Raw genomic sequence first — 12230 nt, 5'->3', positions numbered from 1 at the left:
CAGAAATTATGGTATACAATTCATTCAGAATTTGTAGGTTATTTACAGAATTAAAGCACACACAATAAAATTAAACCCAATAATTAAAAACCAAAACAGCTGATACAAAATAAGTACTGGTATATGAATTCCGAATGTCACATATTCATACATCAACACACACATGTGTGTGTAAAAGAAAAAACTACATTCCAAATCACCCGTCTTGGTTGTTAAGCAATGCACGATGAACACAATATACTTCCACATGATGCGAAACAATGCTTACCAATGTGATATGTTCCGAAAAGGAAACCTCGAAACCCGCCAGATGAAGGATCAGCATGTAACAGAAGCCAAAAATCAAAGAACATCAAAACAAATAGCACTGCCAGTTCTGTATCCAGAAATGTTAACTGGGAGGGGTCCAAGTTATTTGAGGGAGGTCCAATCAAGGCCGGATTTAGCATTTTGGCGCCCCTAGGCCCAATAATTTTTTCCGCCCCCTAGTCTGGTTAAAGTTACTTTTCTAAAAACCTTTATTAAAAATTATATCAGGCCTATATGTTAATTGCTTAAACACCACTCCATGATGCAATTTTATCATTGCAAGTTTTTTGAGGAATTTACTTGGTTCTGGGCTTAACAAAATACCGTTAATGTATTAACAAAAGATTGGTGAATAACTTTGGGTTTGTTCAATTTAGCCATTTGGGCAAATAAATATCAATGTTGGGCAATCAATGTTGTAACGAAATTGATGCATAATGTTGAAAAATAGTTTAACTTTACCAACAACTATTTGTTCCAATGAACTTCAAAATCAGAATGCTTTATTAGACTGATTTTTTAAAATCAATTCAAAAAATATGTTGTTATGGCTATTTATGTTTATTTCAAGATATTTTTAATGTTTTTTTTCTCTCGGCCGTGCGCCGCCTGGGAGCTTATGCCCATAGGCCCTGGCCTACCGGGCCTATTGGGAAATCCGGTCCTGGGTCCAATACGTCTACATAATATGGAACTTGTCTTATACTGCACCCGAAAAGACGATAAGTAATTCTTACTTACTGTCATCTATATTTTTAGAAAAAATGATAGAACGATTATTTTTATAAGAAAAGAAGAGTACACGATGACGCGTAAAATAAAATATTTAGCCTACATCAGTAACTTCTCTGTTAAACAAGTATAGTCCGTTAAGAAAGTTTACAAATGTTAGTCAAGTTTCGAAATTTTTGGGAGGTCCGGACCCGGTGGCCCTCCCTCGTGGCTACGCCCCTGAGCATTGCTAACTAGTCCCAAATTCAATGTGGCGTTCCCCATCATACAGTTTTATGTGGAAATTATCAAGAGTATAAAATATACTTATTTTATAAAAGAAATATGAGCGATTCTACATACTGACTTATTAATATTTGATTCACAAATTACTGTAAAAGAAGCCTTCATTATCAATATAAGCTAAGAATTAACTTGTAAAGGCGGGTCTACTTTCATTTGTTTTCTCCTCTACTAGATATTTTCTTTCTTATTTTGTAATTATGCAATCACTTTTTTTAATTGTCATTATATTGATTTGCTTCAGTATGGTCCCGTAATTTAAAAATATGAATGCATAAAAACAAATTCCATTTGTTAATTGCTAGTGAAAGAAAATTCAGAAATCTTATTTAGCGTGAAAAACCTTCTCTTTCACTGGAAACCGTGCTGTGTTGCAGAAGCACTGCAACGACCAGTCCCTTTAACTTCTGAGATACGGGAAAGGAGACTTAACATTTGCTCCAATTGCCGCGCTGAAGGAAACTGGTCGTTGTATGCTCGCTACAACACAATATAAATTAGAGACTCTGTAACGGATTATTTTTCGCTTTTTAAAACGGATTAACGGAACGGACAGTTACAGAAGTAAAAAAATATGTTATTTAAAGTGTATATATGCAAGTATTAAAAACTATTTTTTCTGTTCTTTACTACTATTGATGATAATTTTTTTTCTTGAAATACTTGGGTCGTTGCGCAACACTGCAACACTAACATTAGCCGCCACTGAGTTAGAGTAAGCTATTTCTTTTTCTTCTTCTTCTTCTTCTTCTTCTTCTTCCTTTTCAATATTAGATGTAAACTAAGAGATACAAACTAACAATCTGAAAATCTTTGGGCTTTTATCATGTGCTGAAGGCAAATGTAAAACTTCGATTCCTTCTGGTGGGAAATAACTAAATCCCTTTTATGCTCAAGTCAAAGAGAATACTCCATCTTCATATCTACATAAACAAACACTCCAGGTGTGCGTAATGATGCTGAAAGTTTCTGAAATGAAATTCGAATTTAAAAAATCCTAATTAGTTATCCAACTAATGTAGTGGTCTATGTGCATATAAATTATCGCTTCTGCAATATTTTTACTCACATATGCACCCACTCCCGCAACGTCTGCCAAGATCCGCAGATAAGAAGATAACATATATTAAATATGACTTGGCCAAGAGAGAGGGCGAAACCCTCTAGTGGCAGATTGTAATAACCTCCTTGATACTAAATTGGTATATTACAAAGAATGCTCTTCCACTAATTGATGTCCCTCAATTTCTGAATAAAGAAATAAAGTATTACTTGCACCTACTCACCTCAAAAAATAATAAAATAAAAATAAAAATAAATAAATAAAATAAATGTGACTTATTTGTTCTATAACATTTATAATTTCATAAATAATTTCTATCATAATAATCAGTGGCGGCTCGAGAGTTTTACTAGAAGGAAGTTACATCAGTAGTAGTTGCAAAACCGGTTTAGTCGCCGCCTCGCAAACTCCACCTTACTCGACTTTTGGAGCTTCCAAGGATTTTTCTCTTCTAATACATTCTTTTGAGGTATTTATTAACTAGGAAAATAAAATGAAGTCTTGAAACTAACGGCTGTCTTTCATATTTTATAGGCTGAATAAAATGATAAAATTGTTCAATAAATGCAAATGAATGATGAGGAAGTAATTGCTGGGTTGAAGACAATGGAAAGAAGCGGTGGAAACATGAAAAAGTACAGGGTGTCTCAAAAGTCCCCTGACGTAGAGAAACTCTTTTATTGTTACAGTTAAAACAAAATGTAAGAGGAGAAACCGTCTCCAAATATGATGTTTTCAATCTAAAGTGAAGGATATTTTTAATCGGACGAGCCATTTGGGCTGTACACTCTTTATGTGTCCAATGTTAAATGAAAACGCAACGTTGCCGTTTACCTGGACCCGTAACTTAACGTGAATAGGTGCATGTTTGAAATGGGAGTTGGCCATTGATACGTTAGTGAAAAATACAGTAACTTCATTCACTTATGTTGTGGGTCCAAGTAAATGGCAACGTTGCCTTTTCATTTAACATTGGGCACATAAAGAATGTACAGCCCAAATAGCTTTCCCGATTAAAAATAATCTTCACTTTAGATTGAAAACATTATATTTGGAGACGGTTTCCGCTCTTACATTCTGTTGTAACTCTGATACTAACAGAGTTGTCTTATGTCAGGGGACTTTTGAGACACCCTGTGTTGACACAATGTCGTCCACACAATCTTACATCTTCTGGGGTTGAAGCTACAATACTAATACCAGAGATGAGTGCTTTACCACTGAGCTACCATTGCCGCAACACGTTCTAACCAATGAGAATGCAATTGAGAAAAATCCAGTTAGTCTAAATAATAATGTACCCAATATCTTTTGAATATTGTTATAGATAAGTGAACATTAATTAATATTTTTTTTTTATATTTTTTCTCTGTAGGGAGCAAAGAAACGGCGTTCATATATGCAGTTACAAGTGCCGGAGTTGTTCATGCAGTAACGCAAGCATGCAGCTCAGGGAATTTAACAGAATGTAGCTGTGATTCATCGAAACAAGGGTTGTCAACACCTGAAGGGTGGAGATGGGGTGGTTGTAGGTAAGCACGTACTTAACTTTCTTTGTTTAGTGTTATAAACGTAAGCAATATTATCAGTGACATAAAGATAATTATGCATGCTCGCCTGTACAAATATATTTCGGGCCCTTAAAATTATAATAAAAAAATACAGAAACTAAATTAATTACAACTACAGTATGGAATATTGCAGAAGAAAAGAATGAAGTCAATGTGCTCTTTGTCATTACTAACTGTAAGTTGCATTATCAGTGGGAATTATTCAATTATTTAGAGAATAAAGTATTATTATTTTCTATGTTAACATAGGTGAGAAATTCAGCTTTCAGTGACCATGTATTTTTATCACTTCTGTACACGGTTAGATTATCATTGAAATTCCAATAGCATTTTTTTTTTTTTTTACTAACACAAATTATTTTCTAAAACAGATGATGTTACTTGCTTGCAGTGGAAAATATTGACAAGAGATAATTATCTAATGTGTTTTTTGGTTACAAGCAAGATATTTTCCAGAATTTCGTCCTGGAGTGAAGGAAAAATCAATAAATAATAATAATAATAATAATAATAATAATAATAATAATAATAATAATAATAATAATAATAATAATAATAATAATAATAATAATAATAATAATGGGAGTCACACTATAGCAATATTTGGTAAAGAACTTGCCCTCCACAAACGTCACGTAATTGCAATTTAATTTATCTTATATACGGACTGAGGGAGGGGCGGACATATATCAAAATAAAGTCTTAAAAAAAATATTAAAAAATAAAATTAAGTTATCACATACGTATATACTACAAGCTATCTAGGTAGGCTATAATTCAAAACAGCATAGGTATACAGAATAAAAAGCGTTCGCTCCTTATAGATTTAATTCGTATTAGAATGACCGATTTACAATAGTTAATGTTGTCACTTCTTGATTACTTTATGTGCAGTAATTTTTGAAGACATGTTCAGTATTTAATAGAGAAAGTTAACCAAATATTGAAATTGTACAGGTATTTCCACACCAACACTATATAAAATTAAGACCTACAATTTAACGTAGGACCCAAATCACATAAGCTTTCACTGAGAGTCGATCACCAAGATGTCCCTTCTCAAACGCAGCGTGTTCTAGTTATATATAACCAGGAGGGAACCCTACACAACCCATTTTTATTTGTGCTATTCTTTCTTACCTGCACTCATTATTCTGCTACCTCCGGTGCTTGGGGTCCCTTGTTCGATCCCAGCTCGCGCCGTGTGGACTTTATGGTGGACAAACATCGTGTCCGTGGGTTTTCTCGGGGTTCTCCCGTTTCCTCCCACTATATTCATTCCACCATTTCACTCATCTCTCAACATCACCGTCTCCTTTAGCCTAACCGGCATAACCGTGGGACGTAAAACTTAAAGATTTCATTTCACTTTTCATTATTCTGCTATACCTCAGTGATGACATGGGCCACTGGATCACCTGGGTCACGGCTTATGTTCGGGTCACCCAGCTTTGAGGCTCGCTTTTCAGATCTGATCTGATCAGGACCGACCTGGACACTCCTGATGATCCAGACTAGGGATGGCCAATTCCCGAATATTATTTTCCGGAATGCGGAAAGTAAAATCGGAAAAAATCCTGAATTCGGAAAAAATTCGGATTTTGGAAAATTCCAGAATTCGGAATAATTTCAGATTTCGGAAAAATCCGGTTTTCGGGAAAACTCCAGATTTCAGAAAATCAATTTCCCGGAATCCGGATTTCGAAAAATTTTGGACATCCTTAATCTTGATAGACTTGGTGACCCGAAAGTAGCAGAGGTATTGGCTTTACAGCATTAGTGCACAAATTTAGAGGGGAATTAGTTATGTCCATTATTCGAGCTCAAGTGTTCACTGGTTTGATTCCTCTCCTGTGGTTCGGATTTTACGTTAATAAGTAGGTCCACGTCTCTTATCGCCTCGATGCTGAACGGGACGTTAAACTCAAAATCAATTCAACTCAACTGGTTTGATTCCTGGTGCAACATTTCTTAATCAAAGTACCATATTTTGACTATTTCAAATATAATTTCTTGATTGTTTGTCTTCTAATGTGAAAAATAATGCAGTGCTTTTGAATACAGACTAAACGAGAGAATTAAGAATAATCTGTTTGGCTCCAGTGGCATCTTATCAGGGGGCGAACCCACGCGGGGGTCAATCGGGTCCGGACACCCCCCCCCCCCAAAACTTCCTAATTTAGTGTACATTTGTATACTTTCTTAATACAAGTAAATTGTTTAGCAGAGAAATGATTGATGCAACTTAAAAGATTTTCATCTCTACCTTTTTTTTTTTCTTATAAATATCAATCTAGTTCTATCTTTTTGTTTATTTTTTTGACTGTATAGATGACAGTACTTAACAATTACATGTCATCCTTTCGAGTGCAGAATAATGCTAGTGTCTGCCATTGTGTATTTTAGTTTTGATCCCCCAACCTTGGATCTCTCCCAACAGAAAATTCTGGGTGCGCGCCTGTATTCCAAACAGCAAGTTATACGGAGTCGTTCGATTAAATTTTACGAACAGAGACGGAGGGGGAGGGAATTGTCTTTGTTAGAATTACCTTAACAGCGTCAATGATACTCCCCATGATATGACGTCTTTTCGAGGTATCCGGGTTACAAGCTGATTAGGGCCGCAGAACTCAGAGGGACCGCAAAAGAAAGAGAAAATCAACATTTGAAACAGATTTTAAAAAAATATTAACGTAACCGTTTTACGTTTTGTTTAGTTTGATAGTTTTGTTATTACTTTACAGTAGTGGTATTGTGCTGCCAAAATGTCTTGAGTCGTGGCAAAAATGCGAACTAAAGCTCACACCCCGACACACCCACGCGTTGAGCCAATAAGGGTTCAGCAGCTGCTAAGCGAGAGAGCCTTAGCGAAAGAGAGTGGAATTCCTTCAGCCGATAGCAGCTCCTGAAACGGAAGAATAGGAGTCAAGTCAATGTGGTATATTTATAGTACTTATAAAGCTTCTGAGTTACCGTACCATTTCTAAATCCTGCTGTGAGTTACCAACCAAAACAACTACCAAGTTTTTTAAAAAATGTTACACATGTGTATTGTCTACAAATTTAAATTTCTGGTAAATATGAAATCAATTTTAATTAAACTGCATATAACAAAAATAAACTGAAATTAAAATATAACAATATGTAACAAATACAGATCAAGATTAGCCAAATGGAGCATTAACGCAATCTATCGAAAACGTCCCCGCAAGATACTAGTTGCCAGAGTGGCGTGGGTAAATACAAACTTGACCAATGACCCACTAACTTACCGCCTACAATGACCTACAACCCATTAGACCCACAACCAACCAAATTCACCACCCACCGTGACCCACTCTGACCCATCATGAGCCACTGTGATCCACTCCGACTCACCATCACCCACTGACCCACCAAAACCCATCGTCATCAATTCTGATCTATGATCCGCACCCTCCTCTCAAGTGAATGAAGAGTTTACACTTGTAATAGAACAAAACTGTAAAGTTATCACTCATCGGAGTTTGAATTTCTACGGTCAACCACCCAAGCGCCTCTCTGTTACAGTAACTGTGAATCTAACCATTAAGACAGAAAATGGTAATGTGTTTGTCATGCACCATATTACGATGGGTTTTGATTTAGTTATTATATATAATTATTTCCTTGTTGAACTACAGACACTTTTCAGTGGAAAATAGGATGAAATTTAAAAGTCTCAAATCAAGGTAAGGTAGCCCAATGTAAAAATAATAATAATAATAATAATAATAATAATAATAATAATAATAATAATAATAATAATAATAATAATAATAATAATAATAATAATAATAATAAAATAAATAAATAAGTAAAATTCGACTGTCTCTCGAAAGCGGAGTAGTAAGTCCTATTGCTATTATTACAATTACAACTGTTAATAGCCAAAAGTGCCTGAAGTTCTTTTTTCACTTACATATTCTCATCTCAGGTAAGTGAATAGAAACAAATCAAAAGAAAAGAAAAATGTAGTCCTTCAAAGTAAAACGTAGACAAATCCACCAGTGTTCAGAAGATGCTGTCTACAATGCACTGAGTAGAGTGGGTGGTAGTAAGTCGGTGGGTAAGAGTGAATCAGTGGATTACAGTGGGTGCTGGGTCGGAGTGGGTCACATCCTGTTAACCCACGACCCACTGATTCACTGACAAATCTTGACTCACCTGATTCACTTGACCCATGACCCACTGGCCCACTCCATCTCTGCTAGTACCTCGCGATCGACGGTTTGGCTAGCAGTGCTCTTCAGTGACAATCCTGAATTTTACGTCAAAACAACTTCATAATTCACAATCGACACTGGTTAGAAAGCATTGCATAATGTCACCTACTAAACTGCTCATCCCAATAATTCCTTTATATACCAAAAACAGTCTGTGAATAAAGCAAAACTATCAAAGACATGTCAGGACGATCTCGTTAGTGGACAGCTTATCATAGAGTGTGTATTCGCGAGTGAGAGGCCTCCGACCATAAACTATTTAGGGCCGCAAGATGCCTGAATCCGCCACTGCAGATGGCAAGGATCTGTCCGAGTCACGATTCCTTCACTGCTATACCTGACTTCAAACTCTAATTAGGACTTCAAATAATAAACTATACGTAATAATATTTGTCATAGTCGTAATAGTAAAAGAAGTGCAACAGAAAGCTCTCAATCAAGTGTTACTAACTGGGAGAATGAATGTCGGAAACAAAAATCGTGTCTAATTTGCAGTACATTAAAAGCACATAGTATTTTGTCCACTTGAAAGAAACGTGATTCATGTTTACATTCTAAGTTTACTTTTAAAAACGCATCCAATGTAAAGAAAACGTAACTCTTCTAAAGAATAATGCAGCACATTAAAACCAAGAAATCGGAAGGAAAAGAAAGAAAAACATCTGCCTCAACCTGGGCTGTACCTCTTTTCCAAACTGTCAGATAATCCCATGTCGTTTTCTCCGTCGTCGTCATATTTTGACCAATGCCACTCTAAATGTTACTGATTTTAACATAGCCAACAAATAATATACTGATAATTTCCATTTTGGGAAGCCTTGTGCGGATGATTGAGAAAATTATCTCTCGGTCAAAGATTAATATTTCTTATGAAATCCCTTATTCTTTATTACGTCTTTTATCCTTTGTGGCATCCTATGTACGAGTTTGCCTTCAATTCAGCACCACGAAACCACAAATTATTGATTTCCTCGATCATTTGATGATTGGTTCTAATGTGCTTCTTCTCTAGCTTTTCCTTCATGAAGCTCCAAAGGTTTTCAATCGGTTAATATCGGGACTAGTGTCTGGCAACGGAAGAATACTAATCTCGTTGTCCTCGAAGAACTTTGTCACAGCTTTGGCACGGTGACATGGGGCTCCATCACGCATAAAGATGAATTGTACGTCATCAAACCAGAGTACAGTCTGGGAAAGCAGTTCTTGAAGAACTTGTAGGTATTGGTCGTGCTTCATTGTCCTCTCTACTATATACAGTCTACCAGGCCCAAAGACAGGGATCTGACTGAAGTAGGTTGCTTCACGGTTTATTAAAGACGTTCCAACTTGAATTCCTCCCAGATCGACGTCGCACATATTGTGAACATTCATCAGACATGAAAACACATGAGTAATCACTGAAACACACTATTCTTCAATCGCCAGCAGTCCAATACTCTAGGCCTCGTGCCCATTCGAGGCGCATCTTTGCCATGATTGCAGTAGACTCTTTCTTCACCGCGTGCTTTCACTCCCTCGGCACAGAGAATCCTTCGAACACCTTCAGGCCAAATGTCTGCGCCATACTCAGCCATTTTTATGCTTAACCCTTATCCGAGCAACCGGGGCCTCCCAGGCCCAGTAGCTTCATTTTTCTAAAATTTCTCAATAACCATACATATTTCGAAGACATAAAATACTGAATTCTTCTATCTTTCGTCGAAGTTAAAATCATGAACATATCGAGTTGGTAAAGCTTTTTTTTTTTTTAATTTGAAAATCTTTTCCTGACGTAACCGGGCAACCGGGGCCTAGGAGACCCCGTATAACTTTAGTGAAATTCCTGTCAAATATTAGATCAAATTGTCACATAATTATATATTGAACACGTGACTATTGTAACCTTTAGTCGGAACAGTATGCGGCAACAGACATTGAATTTTGAGTGTTCTGCACTTAAAATATATACTGGGCCTGACAGGCCCCGGTTGCCCGTTTACGTTACAAAAATGTCTGGACCGGATTTGCTATTCTGCTTGGTCGGCTTACAAAAGCGTGACACGAAGTTTCGCTACTTGACAAAAATATATACCGGTACATTCTAGACTAGTCTGGACAGTAAGTGACAATAGGCATTGATTTTGTATATTCTGCACATAAAACATATACTGGGCCTCACAGGCCCCGGTTGCCCGTTTACGTTACAAAAATGTCTTGCCCGGATAAGGGTTAAGTCTATCAGAAGTTGCACTTCTGTTTCGCAGAGTCAATCTTTTTAGTTTTCTGATACCTCTTAGCGATAGCTTTGGTTTTCGCCCACACTTCCCAATCCAATTTTGGCTCTTGTTCATTTCAACAGAGATTCTACTCACAGATTTTTGTTCTATCCCGACTCTACTAGCAATGTATCGCCATGTATATCTTATTTCCACCAGAAGTATTTTGTTAACTTCCATTTTACGCAGAGAAAGGTTTTTTGCTTTTCCCATAGTGATTCAATTACAGGACTTCACAGAATAGAAGATTGATACACGAAACACGTCACGATCATTGTAAACTGGCCCATTTGAACTGCTGAACGATTTGAATGTCGTTAACTTCTTCCGACAGCAACCGCAACACTTCAGACTGTACCTTGTTGATAGGAAGCACAATAGCTACTTACAACTGAAACACCACTTTCAGAATTTCACCCCTCACTAATGTCATTTACTGTTCAACGGTGATATACCACTTCAACTGTACAGTAAACAAATGAAGGATTCTATATTGGTGGTTTAACCATTAAGTTAAATGTTCTAGAACTTTGAAATTAGGACTCCTACATCAACTTTGCATTTTTCGAGCGTGAGTCTAATAATTTTCTGGTGCACGTTATCTTGGGTTCGATTCCCGGTGCGGTACTCAATTGTCAGCATTAGCCCAGCATCACTTGGCAATTCGGGACTTAAATAAAGAAATAGTGAACTTCGACCTATAAGGGCAAAAATATTATTCAGTCTATTTGTTGATCAAACGTGGCCTTGTTGAATGTACGCAATCTGGTTGATCATAACTATTTGTGCTGTAGAACCAGTGATTCTTTTAGTTCAATAAAAAATTAATTAAAATAGTAATTTAGAAAGAAATCCAATTCAACCACAATTATTTTCTTTTAGTTTATGCCACCAAATCCAGTATATATATATATATATATATATATATATATATATATATATATATATATATATATATATATATATATATATATATATATATATATGAGAGATTATTAATATTCAACAATTAACCCTTTCGTGCATAACGTCCACTGGAGTGGTGGACACTGCTGATTGGTTACGATTGTGTTATGTCGGAACTCTCTACCCGCAACCCAAATACATTCTTTTTCAGTAGAAGTTATCTGGATGGTCTGACGATCTGAATTTTTCTGCCATCAAGCGTGAAACTCTGAAAGCAGGGGTGTAATGTCGTCGGTGCATACTTGAAACAGGCAAGAAAGAGGCGTGGAAAGTTCTTCTGAAATATCTGCTGACATCTTCTATGGAGGGTGTGCCAATCAAGTCATATTTTTTTCTTTTCTTTGTTGCAATGTCTGGAACAAGCTGACATCATGATGTTATCTTTTTTTTTTTTTTTTTTTGTTCTTGTGTCGACAAAAATCATTCAAACATACATGTCCCATACAATGGACAGCATGCACTTGAAGCACATTTGTCTGCAAAATTCTGTCCACTGTAGTGGATTTCATGCATCTATTGAAGATATGATTGGTTTTGCAAAGAGTGGTGCTTGCCACTCACAAAAATATAATTGGAGCCTCTATAGCAACCAATGAGCCTCTTCAAGACTTCTGACTAATATATGTGCGAAATCTGGGTTCGATTTCCAGTTGATGTCACCACACTTGACTCCAACACGTTATGGCAGACAAAATTGGTATGTTCGGAACATCTTCCAAAAAGACCATCTTTCATGAAATCAAACTGAAATCAGGAACATGTAGACCTGTACACACAAACTGCCTTGAACATATATTACTCGGTATAT

General features: G+C 36.4%; 1 protein-coding gene across 2 annotated transcripts in view; it reads left to right on the top strand.

Annotated features, from left to right (window-relative positions):
• The window catches only part of LOC145688348 (protein Wnt-16-like), a 320140-nt gene that overhangs the window by 261074 nt on the left and 46836 nt on the right, over positions 1 to 12230 (top strand). For both annotated transcript variants that reach the window (XM_081762490.1, XM_081762489.1), the window contains exon 3: positions 3762 to 3918. In XM_081762490.1, coding sequence (XP_081618616.1) covers positions 3762 to 3918 — 157 coding nt within the window. The remainder of the gene's footprint in view (positions 1 to 3761; positions 3919 to 12230) is intronic.

The sequence above is a fragment of the Thermobia domestica genome, chromosome 6 (genome assembly GCF_964235325.1).
Source record: "Thermobia domestica chromosome 6, izTheDome1.hap1.1, whole genome shotgun sequence".
Taxonomy (NCBI): domain Eukaryota; kingdom Metazoa; phylum Arthropoda; class Insecta; order Zygentoma; family Lepismatidae; genus Thermobia; species Thermobia domestica.
This window is presented reverse-complemented; position numbering and strand designations above follow the sequence as displayed.